Here is an 18,769-nt window from a genome sequence, read left to right on the forward strand (position 1 = left end):
TGTACCATTTACCATTCCAAAATTTTGGTATTGCAAAATCAATTATCATTACCGTGACAAATTTTCAGTACTACCAACGTTTGGTATGCCAAATAGTTGGTTGACATGGTATGGTAATTGTAAGTACCATTTTGTTTCGAGCCATTTTTGTTGGTTGACATGATTTTATATATATTTCATGCACTAAACACTAAATATATATAATAATATAGATTTATATTTTTCAGTACAGTAACGTAATGCCGTGGTAATGGCACCAAATACTAAGACTGTACCAGAAAACTTTGGTTTAGTACATTACCGTGCCATTACCGATTAAGACAAAAAGTTTGGCACAAAATCGGTATGATACGATTGGCACGGTAATTTGACAAAAATCCACCCCTACCTATAATGTAGCTTAACATCAACATAATAAGGGTAGAACAAAGTTGAAGAAAATATTATGCACAAAATGCATGAGACATGGCGATACATTTACAGGAACAGGAAAGTATGATTACATTTATAGGAAAAGGAAAAGGAAAGTATGATGAGACATGGCAATTTGGGACCTCATTGGCAATTAGTCCTATCCTTCGAGGTGTAGAATACCTCAGGCTTGGGCCAAAAACATAAAAAAAAAGAATCACAAACTTTTAATCTATACAATTTGGTAAGTAGTGGCCGCATGTTCTCACTCTTCATTATTATTAAGTAGGGGTCTCATGTTCGACTCTCATGACGATATCTATCCTGCATGGTCTCTTGTGATGCCGCCACCTCTGCAATTATCGTTATCCTTCACACAGCCCACCAGTTATTGCCCTAACCTAAAATCATAGAGGAAAAATGGTCCCAAAAAAAAGAGAGGATAAAAGGGAGGATGAGGAGAAAACAAGTGCTGCAACCTTATGGATTTGAAAGGAAAAAACAGGGAGGTGCCTAAATTTCTACCTAATTTACTATCGGCTTCTTGACAATCTTAACACTGTCGTAGAAGCGCCTAAGCTCCTTCATAGCCTTTTCCTCGATCTGAATTGACCGAATTGGTGACGGTTGATCTACCTCCGGTTTGAACCACCGGTTCACTCCAGAAGTATCCAGTGGCGATCCCTGACCACTTGTGACTGAGAATCCGGTGGTTTTTGTCTTTGGACTGTGGGATACACTCTGGTGTTGCTTGCCCTGCTTTGAGACATAAAAAGACGGGTAAGAGTTCCGTAAATTAAATCCGTCAAAACATCATCACTGGCAATGCAGTAACAAGAACGTAATCCAAAGTTAAAATACAGAATTCCCAACACATAAGAAAGATAATAAAATGTCGGCACACATAGAATGCGAGAAAGAGGGTGCAAATCATATACCTGCTGCATTTGGATGTCCCTCAGAGATGGGCGAGAAACAAGGGGAGGAGTTCCTGAAGCAGTCCAAGAAGGTGTACCTCTGTCTCCATCAGATGCCAGTGGAGTATGGGTTGAAACCAATGGTATTGGCTTGGAAGGTAAAAAAGAACTCAGACGAATCTTTCCATCACTTCTATCATCGAAAGGATCTTCTGGGTGACTTTTGTTCCCAGTTGACCGACTCTCCTTGGTTCTGCTTTGCTCATCCTGAATCTCGCGAAGGGATGCAAACCCTTTGGAAAATTTAGCACCACCCCATGCCGGGCCTTCACTTTTTGGGGATGGTGGAGGGGGTGCAACATGCTTGGGGGCATCATCAAGAGCGCCACTCAAGAACATAGAAAGCCCACCCTTTTTATTCTTCTTCTTGGACACTATTGGTGATGAACACTTGTTATTTGTTAGGTTTAAATTGTCCTTCTTAACACACAAAGCTGACTCTTGATTGGTTTGGCTTGTCGCAATCCCTTCGATCATGGCATCCTCCTCCTATCACACGTAAAATTTCAAACAATTTAGAAAATGAGATGAATTGCTTGACATACATAATATAAAACTTCTGTTCACACTAAGCAATATAACATATTTAAACAAACACAAGGGTCACAAAAATCAAGCCCTTGTTTAGCAAGAAGGCAATAATCTGATGAAAATTAAGAAATGCAAGTTATACTAGTGGGTAAATAGCATGGCAGGATCAAGCTAAATGATTGCGCTAGTGTGTGCGCCTTGATGTTTAATATATACATTTTCCCATCTAGGTGGTGTGAAGTGATATAGGAAGTAATTAAGGGAAGGTCAAATTCAATACCTCTATCTACAGAATGCTTCATTATGCACATGCTAAACCCGTAAATCCTTATTATTGAAAAGATTCCCAAGCCCATTTAAAGTTTCAAACGTCACAAAAGAAAAACAAAATCAGCTTAACATGAACTGACAATAGATTTGTAGTCGATAACCATCATTTACTCAATCTTGATAAGAAAATTAATTCAAAAAATTCACGAGCTCACCTTATCCTTTGAGGTTTGAGAGGTTTCAGTATTCAAGAAACCATTAGCATGGTTTAGTTCTCCTTCATTTCCCGAAAAACACAACCCTATTTCCACTTGTGTTGCCATCTTTTTGTTCCTTTTCTTCTGTTTTTTTGATGGCTCAACCTTTTTGTTCACTTTTCCATCTAGCAAAACTGACGATGGTGTCTTCAACTGTGGTGTCTCAACTGGAACACCAAGCTCAGCCAGCGAGCTCTCTAGAGCTGACCTCGTTTGGAGCTTTGTAATTTGCTGGTCATCAAGAACTTCCCCCCTAGACTGTTTTGCTTCAAGCATCTCAATCTGCTGCAGCTTTTTCCGCAAGGCTCGAACTTGCTTTTCAATACCATGATTTGGATCATCTTTGGGTTGAAGAAAGGAATCTGCTCTTTGGTGGATTTCATTTTTCCAGATGGATTGCTCTGTATGGCCGTCACGCGTCCTTTGAACCTCACCGTTACTATCTTCCTCTTCACTATAAATAATAGCAGGAAAAGTAGCTGTAGGAGTTGGGAAACAACGGTAACTCCATGGTTCAGATGACCTTAGGTCCAATACGTTTTCAAGGTTAGCTAGAACATCTGGTGAAGCACTAGCAATAGCTTGTGATGATACCGTAAAAATATAGTCAAGGTTGCGTATGGCAATCTCCTGCAGTTAAAAAAAGAACAGCCCCAATAATTAAAATCAATTAATATAACATGTAAAATAGAAAGCTTTGCATCACAAGTTGCAAAACCAGAAGCATAAGGCAATGGCGCAGCTCAAATATCAAATGTTTTTTGGACAAATTTTAGGAAAATACAAAGACCTATCTGATAATTTCAGCCATCAGTGATACGCCCATCCAACCACACACACAGACACAGAGGGAGGGAGAGAGATTCAAATCAGGTACAATTTGAGACAGATTAAAAGTTAAATAACTTTTCTTTCAAATATTGAGCAGTCAAAGAATACCTCACAGTACTTCCGCAAATCATCTGCCACAAGTGAATCGGCAATTTCGAGCAGTTGAATAGTATTTCGTGGCTCCACTAGATTCTCTGCAGCCACTTTTTGACAAAGACTTTTCAAGCTCGGTATGGGCTTCTTCCCAGCATCATCATTTTGGATAGTAGGTAAAACATTGTCAGACTCCATGTCATTGAACATAAGATCTTCATCAAGCTCTTCTAGCTCATCTTTGGCATTTGACTTCTGCTTCGGAGGGTTATTGGAAGTGTAGGCAGGGTGATAAAGGGAGCCAATAATCAACAAGTGTGTTTCGCCTACAGAAACTGAAGTAGCCCGCTTCGTACCATGTAACCGAGTCGCAACTGGTGGCTTATCCTTACCATTCTTCCCATCCCACATGTAAACATCACCTGTAGCTGTAACTGCAGCAGTCCAGTATTTCCCTGCAGATATGTTCACCATACTTCTTCCACCCAATGAATACAGCTGTACAAACAAACAAAAGAACAGAGAGAAGATTAGTGATTTAACATGCGTAGCCCAAAGGATAAAACAATCAACAAATCACTAATTTACTAAAGTAAAACCTGCTGGCTTCTGAAATCCGGATCTGATGACACCCAATAAAATAATGCGCCATCATCTGTCAGAGCTGTGCTATATACCATCCCTGCAGCTATAGAAACCACATGAAGCCGTTCCTTGCGATGAAACTTCAAAGTAGTAGTTCCACTCTTTTTCAAGTTTCTTGCAATTAAGACACGTTTTGGCGTGACAATGCGATGACCCCAAGTGTATACCTGGCACATAAATACATACAGAATTAGGCTCAAATAAAGCAAATAGAGGAAAGTTTTCACAAGATCCCAGGCACGAACATAGTCTATAAATGTATCGTGAACTGAATACCAGATAAAAGTACTAATGTTTGAGCCTATTGAAAAATATGCAATTTTAAATCAGGTTAAAAATTACCTCCCCATCAACTCCCAAGATAATTGTGTGATATTTTGCTGCTGCAACCCCTTTAAAAACCTTGCCTTTCAAGGATTCAACTAATCTTGGAGTGTAGTTTGAAGCAGAGTTAGATGTACCATAGCCAAGCTGACCTTCCCTATTGCACCCCCATGTGAAAACTTCACCACCGTTTGAAACAACAGCAGTGTGCTTGTTGGCAGCAGCAACTGCAACAACTTTTGACCTAAGGGAACTCACTCTACGAGGTGTAGGTTGGGTATCCACGGAAGTGTAGCCAAGCTGACCCTCTGCATAACATCACGTGAATGAATCAATTTTCTATGGTCGTCAATCTCAGCAATAAATTGATCACAAATCAATTTTCTTACAAGTTGAATTGTGAATGTAGCCATTGACTAAAGAATACAAAATTTGTGTTTCTTTTATTATGATCAGTAAGTAATTTGAAAATTGCAAACCCTTTTAGTTGGCAGTTTAAATCCCCATATGATTTACCTCTATTGGACCCCCAGGTGAACACTTCCCCACCCTCCGTAGCAATAACGGTGTGATGTTTAGCTGCTGCAATTGCCTTCACCCGACGGGACCCTATACCAAATGTCACGTGACGCGGTGTGATAACTGCAGCTTGACCACTGAAATGCATATGATAAAATGGATTTGACTGGCGATTCGCAAAAAAGTGTAACTAGGTAAAGCACGCAGATTTCAACTGATTAGCCACATTTTTTTAGTGAAAGGTGACAAAACTCGACTTCTACTTCATACAGTGAATAAACCTTCAGAAATATACTGCTTTTTTCCTTTGCATCTCATCTTTTTACAAGTTCAAGATGAAAAATTCCTTCAACTTAGAAACTACATTCACACATAAGGACAAGCATAATAGTGTACCCATACATGGATATATAATGTTAGGAGTATTACACACTTAAATTTGGTTATGTTAATGAATTTAATTTGTCCAAACAATTCACACATTAAGAACTGTTCGGTACCTAATTTTACACAGTATGTGGAAATGCTAAATCAACCAAGGTTATAAACTTATAGTATAGTAAATGTCCGTACCTGTGTATATCAAAATCAGGGTGACCAAGTCGTCCTCCTCTTCCAAACCCCCAAGTGTAGACTTCTCCTCGAGAAGTGACTGCTACACTATGGAACTTAGCAGCAGAAACCAACTTGATTAAAGAACAACGAAGAACATCAACCTTGCATGGTAACTTTTGTATGTGTGCATTTCCAGTTCCAAGTTGATAGTTTGTACCACTTCCCCAACTATAAACCTCCGTCGTAACTGAAGACAACAACAGGAATCAGCTAATCTCTAAGCACAAGTAAGATCAGCCTGAAAAAATATATTATGATCCTCAGAAACCTTGGCGAAACACAGCGGTAGATACCAGAGTTGTGTCCATTTTGAAGAGCTTGCAAGACAGGCCCAGAGAGGAGATCGATAGGTGTTCGAGATTTAGAATCCTCTAGCGTGATAGAAGCACCAGACTGGAGAAGTATACTTGCCACTGCAAGATGACCAAAATGGAGAGCTCTGTGAAGGCTACTCCATCCAGATTCCCCATCCTGCAATAAAGGATACGAAGGGCCATGCAAAGAGAAATCATAAATACCAGTTTTGATATTAAATGAAAATTAAAAATGAAACCCAACCAAAACACAAAAGTATCACTCAAAATATCAATTCATTTTGTTATATGAATGAATCTTACTTTCCTGATCAAAGTGTTTGAAATAATTGGAAATTATAGCCTTCAGAAAGTAAAAGCATTAAAAAAACCATAAAATCACAAAATTGTCACATTCTTTGCAAATGAGGCCTATTTGTAAAAATTCATGGCCAAACAGTTTTAAATTGTAGTTATCCAAAAATTGAGTAATTCTTTTATTTACCTTTTTTTTAAATGGTAAAAACTTAGATTAGCAATTTACTAGAAACTCAACATGGAAATTAAGTGAAACAAATGATATCATATCATGGGATGATATCATAGCAGTTCGATTATATCCTTGACCTCCGGTTGCTTTATGTCTCTAATAATTTGTTATTTCCTAGAACATTTATTTAACTGCAGGTCTGATTAACTGAATTTTATGGAAGTCACAACAGACAGCAACTCAAAAAACCCGATTGGCAATAAGAAAGAAATAAATCTCAAGCATATAAAACAAACAGCTTAATAGCCACTAGCAAGAACATAAAAGCATTCATGTCACATAATGATCGGTAAAGTAACAAACCCTAATATCTGGGTCAGCGCCAGCCGCAAGAAGCCTCCTGACAATGGGAATGTGGTTTCTCCATGTTGCAATATGAAGAGGAGTGAGACCAAAAATGTTTCTTGAATTTATATCACCACCACTCTTCTTCAGTAAACCTAGTGCTGAATCCACATCAGCCAATGATCCTTCTCGCACAACAAAGCAAAGATCTTTCTGGGTTCCAGTCGACAGAAATTTGCGAGGAGGCTTTTGTCCTTGAGGTGAGGCTTCCATTAGTATAAAAAAACAAGGCTGAATGCCACTACGTAACGATTAATATGTTGTCACCAGACAAGTAGAATGTCAGTTCATGACCAACAAACCCTGGAGGCTCTTGTTGAAGTTGGTGTCGTCTAATCCATGTTCCATTTGATTTCTAATCCAATATCTAGATAGCCAAGTAGTTATGCCAGCGTCGGCATCCTTGTGCTGAACACAATCCCCTCACAGACCCCAATCACCGTTCCTCCTCTAACAGAGACATTCAGTAGACAAGTGACGCGAGAGACTGTATTCGAAGTTACTCTGACAGTACAATATACCCTTCACGCTGACCAACTGAAACAAATTTGAAACAACATTAACAATTAAACAAATTGCATGGATTGCCAAAAGGATATATTCCCTATGTCGTAAAGCTACACCCTGAATGACTGCCAATTCCATCCTAAAAATGCTAGAAATGAAAGTAAAATTCTACCCCAAATTACGTAGATGCTTTTTTTTCACATATTGGCAATTAATGGTAAGATCACTATATCAGTTCTTACATGGACCACATTGCTTGTCTACTTTCGGTACAGAATATAATCTATCCATACAAGATTTGTTCGTCTACCCACTTCTCCTCATCAGTTGGCCAATAGTCCGATGACGAATCGAAAGACGAAATTTTCAAAACAAATCCCCGAATCACTCAATCGATTCAAAATTCAAACTTTAACACCCAATCGACTCAAAAATTCAAAATTCAAACTTCATCACAATAATGACTCGGTACAAATCTACGAATCAAGTTATAATTTTCAAAACCCAAATAAAAGAAGAATCACATGAATTTGAGCAGTACCAATCAAACCAAACCATGCCCACCACCAGAAAAAGGATTTCCGATAAGAAAAATGAGATACGAAACTAACAATACTGGAATGGTAAGAAGAGCAATGTGAAGAACAAACTAACCACCAAAAATGGTGGTTCCCAATACCGAAATACCAGAAAACACCAATACCCATTGTCCAGAAACTAAAATAAATCACAAAACAGAGATAATTAGCTCATAAATTAACTCACCAACTCAAATGGATCCCACCATTCCAAAATAAATCATTAAAATTTACCCAAGAAAAGGATAACACGAAAATAAATCCCAAAAACAGAGATAATTAGCTCAGAAATTAACTCACATCATCAAAATTTACCCAAGAAAAGGATAATACGAAAATAAAATCACCTGTTTTTCCTCTGGGAGAGAGAGAGAGACAGAGACAGACAGACAGACAGACAGAATTTAAAGGAGCCCTTGCTGTGTTGCGTTCTGTTCTGAAAAGAAACTGAAAGGCATAAACGCTTCAGAGAGAGAGGAGAGAACCGGTTCTTTGAACTAGAAGGGCATTTTGGGGATTAAAATTGTTGGGTGAAGAAAAATGTGGTGGTTCTTGGATTTGACGGAGATGGCGTTGGCGCGTGTGCTTGCGAGAGAGAGTTGGGTGGTCTCATGAGCTCTGTTCCGTTTAGTGTACGAAACATATTTCTCGCAGGCGGAAAATTTTGGACTGGATCTTTCCATCTTCTCTTCTCATCATCCTTATTTTCTCCTCTCTTTTTTTTTTTTTTTTTTAAGAACTTTAACGAAAACATTCGCCACTGTTTATTTTAACGAAAAATCAAATTTTTGTACTAAAAAATCAATTCTGGTACTATTCATTTTACCCTTTATTTTGTCCTTATCATTAAAACTCAAAATTTTCAAACCATTTTTATTAATTTTTTTTTTTTATAAAAATTAATATAATATATTAACGTAACTTAATCGGACGATTATTCAAATTTATACCGTTGCAGAGAGCTTTTTTTAAATGATTTTTGAGTTATGAGAATCTTGACTAGAAGTAGAACCCCACCCAAGTCACTATCTCCCAAAAGTATTGAAGAAATAAACGGGGCGAGAAGAAACAACTCATCACTAACCCGACCCGACCACACCTCCACGCTCAGACCACGGTTGGCGTTGGAGCCACTCGGTCACTGCAGACGATTAAAAAAAGTCACTTTCCCCAGAAAAAAAACGGAGGAGAAGGAAATTGGGACCTTTTTTCTCTGCTTTGCCATTTAGGGGTTGGAACCCGCGAATTAAAATAATAAGTAAATTTAAAAAATAAAATAAAATCTCTACCTTTCCCCTTTTCTCTATTGTTTTCGGCCAGCCGCTCATTTGCAGAAGAACCCCTTTTTCTGTTGAACCAACGATCTCAAGTCTCAAACAGGTAAACATTTTTTTTTTAAATTTAAATTTAGATTTTGTTTGTTCTTCTCGCGTTTCTCTGATCTGCTTCATCAGTCTGATTTGCAATTTATTTTGTGAATTTAGATCCATGCATCATATATATCTACCATCCCATTCACCCATTTTTTTGGGTACTTAATTTTATTCACAAAGTTTAGAGCTTTGGATGTTTTCTTTCTGTTTTGGAGAAAATATCTACTGGGTTGTATTCCTTCATTGTTTCTGCATTCTGGGCATTACCCAGATGAGATGATTAATGTGTTGAATCACAAAAATTTGAAGTTGGATTTTCGTGTTGATCCAATTATCTTGGCTGGCAAGTTTACAAGCATGTATGATTGTATTCAGTGATGGGTTTGTTCAGATGCGTGGATTGAGTTATTTCAGTTCGTTTTGGTAGCAGGTTGGTTGTATTGAGGCTTATTTGCATTTTGTTTCGAAGCGAAAAATCGAAGCTTGATTTGGAAGAGATGGGGTATATTGGGGCACATGGTGTGACTGCTTTGCATAAATACAAGTACAGTGGCGTGGATCACTCTTACACTGCCAAATATGTCTTGCAACCCTTTTGGAGTAGCTTCGTTAAAATCTTTCCCCTTTGGATGCCGTAAGTTTCTTAATCTTCTTCTCTGATTTTATTGATTACTGATTGACTTAAGTTAACTTTATATACTCTTCTCTTTGGCTTTAATTGGTGCTTTAATTGGTGGGTAAGGTCATGAGTTTTCTGGTGTTATAAGCTTTCATGTTTTGTTCTCGAATTTAGGTGCATAAGTTTTCTGTTTTAGTAGTTTCTGCTGGGTTTATCATGGATTTATGTTATTCGCTAGTCTACGTTTGATACATTTATTTTAAGAATACTTCGAAATGGACAAGCAAACATTTGTAGTTTGCACGTCGAGTTCGAGATCTTTAGCTGACTTCATGTAAATTTACAAACCCAACAATATGCAGCTATGTTTTGCTTAGAAGATGGAATGTTTCTTTTAATTGATAATGCGGACTTACAAGAATGAAAATTTATAGCATTTTTTTTCTGAGACTAGATAATATCTCCTTCACTGATTATGATTTTTAACATTACATGTTTGTGATTTTTTCTGACGTTTGCTAACGTTTTCCTTTTTTCCCTGGTTTCTTCCCACTCTTCCGTTTCTGACTTTTTCTTCAGGCCCAACATGGTAGAGTGACCTTTATTCCCAACTATGCTTAATCGTTTTTTCAAACTGTTGCCTTTCTATTGATGATTATGCTTTATTTTTTTGCCAGATAACTCTAACAGGATTCATGTTCTTGCTCACATCTGCTCTGCTTGGCTATGTGAGTGGTTTTTTCTTATCATCTTTTAATTTTCTGCTGTTAGGTTTTCCTGTTTATAATGCTAATCTTTTAACTCAAGCTTCACATTTAGTTTTAGAAATGTTCACATTTATCTTTTACTCTGGTTTTGGTGTGCATGATGCTTAAAATGGGAATGTTATTACTTAGTAAGCTTCCCATGAATTTGTGTTATGTGTTTTTCCCAGATATATTCACCACGACTGGATTCAGCTCCTCCTAGATGGGTTAATTTCGCTCATGGATTGCTACTTTTCTTATACCAGGTTTGCTTAAATACATACATGCAAGCAGAGTTGCCTTTGATTTTTCTGTGGTGTCCTCTTTATTGTTACACATTGCTGTTTTATTTCTATCTTCGTTGTCTCATTTTCTATCACTTTCCTGTTTTTCACAAAAAAATCATAGACCTTTGATGCCGTTGATGGGAAACAAGCAAGACGGACAAATTCCTCGAGTCCACTAGGGGAACTTTTTGACCATGGTAATGCACTGCTATCATTTTTTTTTCCTTCTATTGCCTTTGTACATTCACAATTGAATATTGATGATTTATATTCTGGCGGATCTCAATGAATTGCAGGTTGTGATGCCCTTGCGTGTGCGGTATGTGTCTTCGTCTTTTCTGGTCATTTGGTACCCTGGAATTCAAGTTTCTTTTTCATGTTTTATATGTGCTTGTTTAGTTTGAAGCATTGGCCTTTGGAAGTACTGCGATGTGTGGAAGATCTACTTTCTGGTTCTGGGTGATTTCAGCTGTTCCATTTTACTTTGCTACTTGGGAGTCGTAAGTTGTCCAACTGAGTTTGATTTTGTTATTAGTCATTCGGGAATATACCACCTCTTTTTTATTTCTTGGGGAAAGGAGTGGGGGAGTGGGTTGATTCGATATGCTAGCATATAAGTTTGTTCACTCCATGACCCTGCATAGAATATTTCACATGTAAAAATAGAATGTTCTGATTTATGACTTTGTTGATCCAGTTACTTTACCAATACCCTAATCCTTCCTGCTGTTAATGGGCCCACGGAGGGTCTAATGCTGATATATTTGGCCCATTTTTTCACAGCTATCGTTGGTAAACTCCTAATTTCATTCTGCTACTCTACTTGTATGTACAGCTTGAAGTTAACTTCTAAACCAATATCTAAAACCTCTTATTTTCTCTAAGTACATTTATTTCTTTACATTTTCAGGTTCTGAGTGGTGGGCTCTACAATTTGGAAAGTCTTTGCCTTTTCTGAGTTGGGTCCCCATTCTTAGTGGTAAGGCCAAGCCTAATTTAGTTGATACCATACAAGTGATATTTGGCATCAAACACTACATTTTGCTAGACTTGACCGCATGCTATATTTCTGTATTTAATTTGCAGTACCTATCTATATAGAGCTCAATGTCTCTTTGACATGTACGCGGTTTGATTACCTTTTTTATATTTGTTGTGGATGAATATTTCTTTGGCTGCTTCACAACATATACTACTTCCATTGCAGTTGGTCTGAAATTTAATTCCTTTTTTTTTTTTAACTTCAGAAATCCCAACATACAAAGCTGTGTTGTATCTCATGATAGCTTTTGCTGTCATCCCAACGCTCACATTCAAGTATGTAATTTTCTGTTCCCTAATTTTTTGAAATTTGAGTCTTAACTTTCTCATGTATAATAATTCTTTCTGTTTTTTCTTTTATAACTTATTCCTGAGCTCTTAATACATGTATCATGAATTTTTCAACTCAATTGTTATTTTTCTAATGGTTCTATATGGAACCTGTAAATTGTTATCCATACTACTTTTGGCGTATCTGTGAAGACTCAAGCTACAGAAGCAGGGTTGCATTGCTAACCACACATTGTGGGCATGAACTCAGAACTATTATGTTGCTATCTTCATAATCTTACTAACCTAGAAATCCTTGGGGTATAGGATTGAATTAATATTACCATTTTCTATAGATATAGCAGCAATCTGGTGTTAATATTCACACGATTTTTTTTTTTTTTTTTTTTGTGAGTGCCTTGGTATAGTTTACCACTTCCCCAAACTATTCATGTATCAGAGGCTCAGAGCTCACGTATAAACTTAAGAACAGTCCTTTGAAGGCCATTACACTTGGACCTTATGTTGGATTATGCTTGTGTGCAGTGTATCCAATGTTCATAAGGTTGTTCAAGCAAGGAAAGCAAGTATGATATTGGCACTGGCAATGGTATTGTTTCTATCTTTCGGATTTTATGCTAGTTCTAGACACTTGATTGGCCTAATGGGTGTTTCATGTTGTTTCTTCTCAGATTTACCCTTTTTTAGTCCTTTTGGTAGGAGTTTTGGCATGGTATGTCTTTATACTTTGCGTCCACCCCTGTTTTTTTTCCTTAAAATTATTGCTATTTTTTATTTCTTTTAAAAAATGGTTTCAATGTAGTAATAATTTATTTGCAGGGGTTACTTGTCACCAGCTGACATTGTGGGGAACTATCCACATTTAGTCGTTTTGGGAAGTGGGCTTGCTTTTGGGTACCTTGTGGTAAGATATCCGTGTTTCTTTATAACCATATCTTTTGAAAGTGTGGTTTGTCCATCTCGAATGTAATTGCTTACTATCAGGGCTGTGACTGTGCTAGATTTCCAATGTCGTTCTAAGGGGTCTTGTAGACAACCAAATTGTTTTTTCTACCATTGTTGTTGAAAGGAAAGCTCTGTTTTGGCAGGGAAGATTGATTCTTGCGCACTTGTGTGATGAGCCAAAGGGTTTGAAAACTGGAATGTGCATGGTATGTAACAATCCCAAAACTGCTGGAAATTTACAGTCTGTTGAGTGTGTATTTCTGGAAACGCTGTAATAGCAGCATTATATTTCTCAGAATTGGTTAATATCAACAACTTCTGCATGGTTTTTTTTTTTATAATTCAAGACCAGATTATATTACTAACTTCCATGTTTATTATTCTGTGCAGTCATTGTTGTATCTTCCATTTGCCATTGCAAATGCACTCACAGCTAAACTGAACGATGGGTATGTTGTATTTGATATAACGTCGTGAGCTCTTTAAGTAAAAACGGGATTCTTCTGTTCTCGATAGTCTAGATGTTTCTGATTTCTTGAACTTCCTGTGTACCTTTTTGTTGCAGAGTTCCTTTGGTTGATGAGAGCTTGGTTCTTCTTGGTTACTGTGCATTTACAGGTATGGTAATTTGTTATGAAGGTCTGCGTATTGGAAATACATGACACACTGCCATTTTTATGGATGTAGTATGTACATACGAATTTCATTACACGGTACCATACCTCGTGGCTGAATTTCACTTTTCTCTGAATGCAGCGACACTCTATCTTCACTTTGCAACGTCAGTCATTCACGAGATCACAACAGCCTTGGGAATCTATTGCTTTAGGTGAGAATGTGTGTTACATTCAAAATCGAAGCATATTACTCACCAAGTCCAAATAATTTTTTGACTAGTACAGCCTGAAATTTGATTGAGCACGGTGTTCTGTGCTCATTCTTTCACCTAGACGACAGTTTGCTTCCGTTCACCAAATTTTGTTCCTTTTCTTTGGAGTGCCAATTGATACCGTACCTTTGATCCTAACTTGCGGTTTCTTGTCGAATTACAGGATAACTAGGAAGGAAGCTTGAGTTATGCCGGTGTCAACTTTAGGGTACCTTTTATTCTCGGTACATGTATTGTTTCGATAAATAGAACATTAGAAATATTGACATTGCATCCATTTTCTCCTTTCTCTACATCTTTTCCAATTTTTGTTCCGGCCCTGCGGGCTAAGTCGAGAATGATGCAGCTCGAGCGAGGTTTCTCGTCAGTATAATTTTGTTCTCAGATGAGTGAAGAGAGTGATTAAAATCCATTTCAATTCGTTCTTGCTGTTGTATAAGATTATGTTTTGTTTCTCTTCCCTTTGATCCATAAGATTTGGTAAGTAGGGACCTCATGTTCTGTATCTTCATTATTAAGTAGGCCTCATGTTTGACCCTTATGAACGAGAAATTCAATTCCCAAATCCTAGTCCTAATTTCAATTGGTCTATTGTGTGGCTTAGCTTAAGTCCTCGTCCCAATATCGTCGTTTTAAAAAACAAAAACAAAAACAAAACTTCATTTTCAATATCTTTATGCCTATATTGTAAAATGAAGGCATCCATCATCAAAGCAATCGCAACTGGCTCCTATAGGCTACAGCACAGCACATGCTTTCGCCATGTGCTTCCAGTCGTTAAACCGTTTTTCTTGTTGCTGGACGTAACAGCCAAGATTCATTAGTTGGCAACTATAAACAACGTGATTACTTATAATCTAATCTAGTATCCATCTAACAACTAACAACTAACCAGAGGCGGTGCTGAGGGGGAGCGAAATGTGCAATTGCTCAGGGTCTCCAAATTTGAAGGGCCCCCAATTTTGGTATCTTAAATTTATATGTAATAATGTTATATATTAAAAAAAATATTGTTATTAGCACTTTAAAATCTTATAGTGCATTTTTATAAGTGTAAATTTTTTTGTTTTTCTAAATATAAAAATTTGGAGTGCATAATGAGATATTAGGAATGCTAATAACAACACCTTAAAAAACGACTTTGTTTTCAATTTTATTAATTATATAAGAATGTTATATATTCAAGTGAAATTCTAAAGTTAGAGTTTTTGAAGCTTTTTTTCTTTCTTTATTTGCTTGCTTAAGATTGAACTGTTTTTTATTATTTTGTGAAAGTTATGTTTGTAACTCTTTTTACTTATTTAATGACATTTGTAAACTTACAATCAATGAGTCGTAAAGGTTGTTTGGATTTAAGTTATTATTTTCTAGTACTAATATATTGTCATACTTTTAAAATATATATATATATATATATATATATATATATATCTTAAAAATTGGCATTTTTATAAATTTCGCACAGGGCTCCCGAAATCTCAGAGACGGCCCTGCAACTAACAACCAACCACTGGCCTCGGTTTTTCCTTATCCATTTTTTTCTTCAACTTTACGTTTCAGATTTAAAATGCAACTCATCATTTTCCTCTTTCTTTGACAAAACGATATCCTAAACTTCTGTGGTATACATAACCGCAACGGCGATTCGTGCCACTTTGTCCCAAAACCTTAACCCCGACCAGAGTAACCTATCGTTTAAAGAGTCTCGACAAATGGGGAACAAAGAGATGGGGAAGAAACCAAATAAATAACAGATTTCGGGAAGGGGAAAAACAAAGCGAGTCACAACATGTAACGGGCAAAACGACTGTTAGACGAATAATGCCGTCGTACTCATACAGCATGGAGTAAAACTATCTGCTATATTAAGTGAAATTTATGCAATAAAACAAGAGAAAAATGGTGTAGGACAAGCTCAATTGCTCTCACAAAGTCAACACTTAACAATTCAAATCTAAATACAGAGTTTAATACACGGTGCAGCCGCTGCATTCAAATTATCGTTCAGTCGTCAACCGGAAGTGAACAGTCCAGGTCGATTCTTCCTCCAGGACTCACCGTAGATGCCTGGCACGACACTATTAAAAAAAAAAACAAATTAAACCCACATACATTACGGTATTCCAATTCAACTAATGACAGTCCGTAAACATCTGGCAGATAATCTGTAAGAACACTATTAACTTGTATAGAAATAATCTGTCTAAAAATACTAGTGAAAACCTCAGAACTTTTTCAGTTTATATTGCCACATTTCCTGGACAGTACGTAGAGGCCACAAAAACCTATCGAAATTATGTGAACGAAGGAGATATAAACCCTTCAAAATGTTCAGGTGTATTGTTTATGGTGCTTTGAATTCAGAAACTAATTCGAGCATTTGTTAGACAGCCCGTTATGAACAGAGAGAAATTCTTCTATGCCAAAATAGATGAGTAAACTAGAGTGAAGGTATACGAACAAAACTCAACATCTATACTAGTATTAAGAAGTTGAAAGCCACAAAGGAGGCTAAACCATGAGATGTAAACTGATTACTTTTTAAATGGCATCCCAATCCCACATTACATACTGGCTCGTGATACTATCACATCCAAAAACATCATAGCAAAGTACATATAGTGAAGTCTAATATAACATAATGATAAGATTTTATCACCTAATGATATCGGACAAAAGAAGGATGTTAGAATGTTACCTCTTGCCAAACTCCATTAAATATCGCGACACATTGAAAAACACGAACCACAGCAACACAATGACCAAAGTATCTGTCAAGATTAAGGAACTGAAAATTGCAATATAACAGCAGAGAGGAAGCTGGAGAACCCTAAACTAAATCTGACAAAAAATGATGGGATAATTAGTAAAAATCTTGAATCCTCATCAGTATTACTTCCTCAAAATGCATTTTTCCGGCTATTCATCAAGAACTATAGCATTGCACCATATGGCAGATGCTGATGACCAAAAACACAATTTTTTAGGATACTTATATATGACAGTATGGTAGAAAAAAGTAAAACAAGCTCAGAAATATGGTCAGTTCTTACTTCTCAGTACACGTTGATATGAGAAACTGCCAAAGAAGAGGCACCTTTCCAAATCATAACAGCAAGAAGAAATTTCTTACAAGCTCAAGAAAAATGCCAAGGGCCATTTGATAATTAGTTCGTTCTTAGTTTTTAGTTTTCACTTTTTGTGCTTGAGATATGAGGGAAGTATACAAAAAATGGAGGGAAGAAGAAGGTGATGACAGAGAGGTGAAGAAATAAAGAAGAAGGAATAAAACATAGTCTTGAAAGTGAACACAACTTGAAATGATTTTGGTTTTTAGTTTTGATTTTGTGTGTCTTTCCTTTTATTACATCTCTCATTTCTCCCATGTATTTCCCTCTATCTCTACACAAAATGAAAATTACAAACGAATGTTATCAAACGTTCTTAATTGTACACTCTAGACTCACATGTTAAAGGAAATAAGTTTAATCATAAAAGTATGTAAACCTATGCGATCTCTAAACTAAAACAAGACAAATATCAAGATGAATGAAGAAGAAAAAAAGATGTAAAACGTAGGATACTGAAGAGACAACGCTCCCACCAATCCAACATATAGAGCCCAAATGTGACATTGTAGAGATAGATCTTTCGTTGAACCCAATTCATAACTCCACAATCTACAAACAATAAGTTAAAAATACATAAACAATGTAGAAGAAAATATACATAAGTACATCAATACAAGAAAAATATCAATTCACAGAAATTCCAGTAATATAAAATCTAGTCGGATGAAGTTGACGGAATAGCTTATAGCTTGGCTACACACACGCGCATGCACGAGTACATGTAAATGTATCTAAGATCCAACCCTGAATGACTGCCAAATCCATCTTCAAACATGCTAGAATGAAAGTAAAATTTTACGCTCGAACTATATAGATATGTTAGCAATTAATGGCAAGATCACTATATCAGCGGTAACATCAACCGGATTGCTTGCTTGCAATAAACATACACACACACACACACACACACACACACACACACACACATATATATATATATATATATATATATATATAATACCATCATTTTATGAAAACCCAGACATAAACTAAGACTTGCTTCTGCTCAACTGTTGGCTAATAATCCAATCACAAATTGAAACATAAAAACTTCGAAACAAATCCCCAAATCACCCAATCAACTAAAATGTAAACTTTATCACAACTAGCCACAAAACTCACTGATCAAGTAATAATTAACATAAAATAAATAAACTAAATAAAAGAAAAAAGCACATGAATTTGAGTACCAAATTATCAATCAAAGAAAATAAAGGATTTACAGGAAGAAAATGAACCAACTGACCACCAAAAATGGTGGTTTCCAAAGCACATCAATATACCAGAAAACAATCAACACCCATTTTACAAAAACTAGTATAAATCACAACAACAGAGATAATTAGCTCACCAACTCAATTGGATCGTATCAAATTCCAAAATAAAATCGCAAAAAATAATTAAGCAATACAAGAATAATATGAAAATACCTGACTTTTCCTCCGCGAGAGAGAGAGAGAATTTAAAAGGCTGTGTTGCGTTCTGTTATTTTCTTTCTTCAGATAGAGAGGAGAACCGCGTCTTTTAACTAGAAGGGCATTTTGGGGATTATCATTGTTGCTACCAACTTTGGTTCTCGTTTTCTTGCAGCTTCTTTCTCATTTTTTTTTTTTTTGGAAAAATGTTTTTTTTCTCTTTAAGCCACGTGAATATCTTATATTAATTTTTTATAGAAAGAAAAAGATAAAATAGAAAATGTGA

At 36.5% G+C, this 18,769-nt stretch overlaps 2 protein-coding genes and 1 long non-coding RNA gene across 10 annotated transcripts; 1 reads left to right on the forward strand and 2 right to left on the reverse strand.

The window, feature by feature from the left end:
• Positions 1-431: 431 nt before the first annotated feature.
• LOC126593393 (uncharacterized) lies at positions 432-8,405 on the reverse strand. 3 transcript variants are annotated; one of them, XM_050259451.1, is made up of 12 exons: positions 8,094-8,404; positions 6,620-7,198; positions 5,767-5,944; positions 5,432-5,660; positions 4,856-4,995; positions 4,358-4,647; positions 3,970-4,182; positions 3,386-3,868; positions 2,405-3,076; positions 1,350-1,877; positions 937-1,170; positions 432-812 (listed from the first exon to the last, which is right to left on the reverse strand). In XM_050259451.1, exons 2-11 carry the CDS (start codon positions 6,872-6,874, stop codon positions 937-939), a joined length of 3,222 nt encoding a protein of 1,073 aa, XP_050115408.1. In that variant the 5' UTR covers positions 6,875-7,198; positions 8,094-8,404; the 3' UTR covers positions 432-812. The 3 variants fall into 3 exon arrangements, with proteins under 3 accessions (XP_050115408.1, XP_050115409.1, XP_050115410.1); XM_050259452.1 differs by having other exon boundaries at positions 432-1,167; positions 8,094-8,405; XM_050259453.1 differs by lacking the exons at positions 6,620-7,198; positions 8,094-8,404 and having other exon boundaries at positions 432-1,170; positions 5,742-5,928.
• Positions 8,406-8,834: 429 nt separating this feature from the next.
• On the forward strand, positions 8,835-14,376 carry LOC126593394 (choline/ethanolaminephosphotransferase 1-like). Of its 6 annotated transcripts, none has more exons than XM_050259456.1 (19): positions 8,835-9,126; positions 9,511-9,753; positions 10,318-10,327; positions 10,416-10,466; positions 10,673-10,750; positions 10,893-10,968; positions 11,068-11,090; positions 11,171-11,271; positions 11,469-11,563; positions 11,682-11,750; positions 12,019-12,088; positions 12,629-12,692; positions 12,775-12,815; positions 12,923-13,007; positions 13,105-13,254; positions 13,439-13,497; positions 13,614-13,666; positions 13,805-13,877; positions 14,101-14,376. In XM_050259456.1, exons 2-19 carry the CDS (start codon positions 9,617-9,619, stop codon positions 14,120-14,122), a joined length of 1,257 nt encoding a protein of 418 aa, XP_050115413.1. In that variant the 5' UTR covers positions 8,835-9,126; positions 9,511-9,616; the 3' UTR covers positions 14,123-14,376. The 6 variants fall into 6 exon arrangements, with proteins under 6 accessions (XP_050115413.1, XP_050115412.1, XP_050115414.1 ...); XM_050259455.1 differs by having other exon boundaries at positions 9,547-9,753; XM_050259457.1 differs by having other exon boundaries at positions 9,589-9,753.
• A 1,609-nt stretch (positions 14,377-15,985) lies between these two features.
• On the reverse strand, positions 15,986-18,442 carry LOC126593398 (uncharacterized). Its single transcript, XR_007612937.1, has 4 exons — positions 18,420-18,442; positions 17,522-17,617; positions 16,636-16,725; positions 15,986-16,015 (listed from the first exon to the last, which is right to left on the reverse strand). It is a non-coding gene; the product is annotated as an uncharacterized LOC126593398 (long non-coding RNA).
• Positions 18,443-18,769: the final 327 nt, after the last annotated feature.

Source organism: Malus sylvestris, chromosome 12 (assembly GCF_916048215.2).
Source record: "Malus sylvestris chromosome 12, drMalSylv7.2, whole genome shotgun sequence".
NCBI classification, from domain to species: domain Eukaryota; kingdom Viridiplantae; phylum Streptophyta; class Magnoliopsida; order Rosales; family Rosaceae; genus Malus; species Malus sylvestris.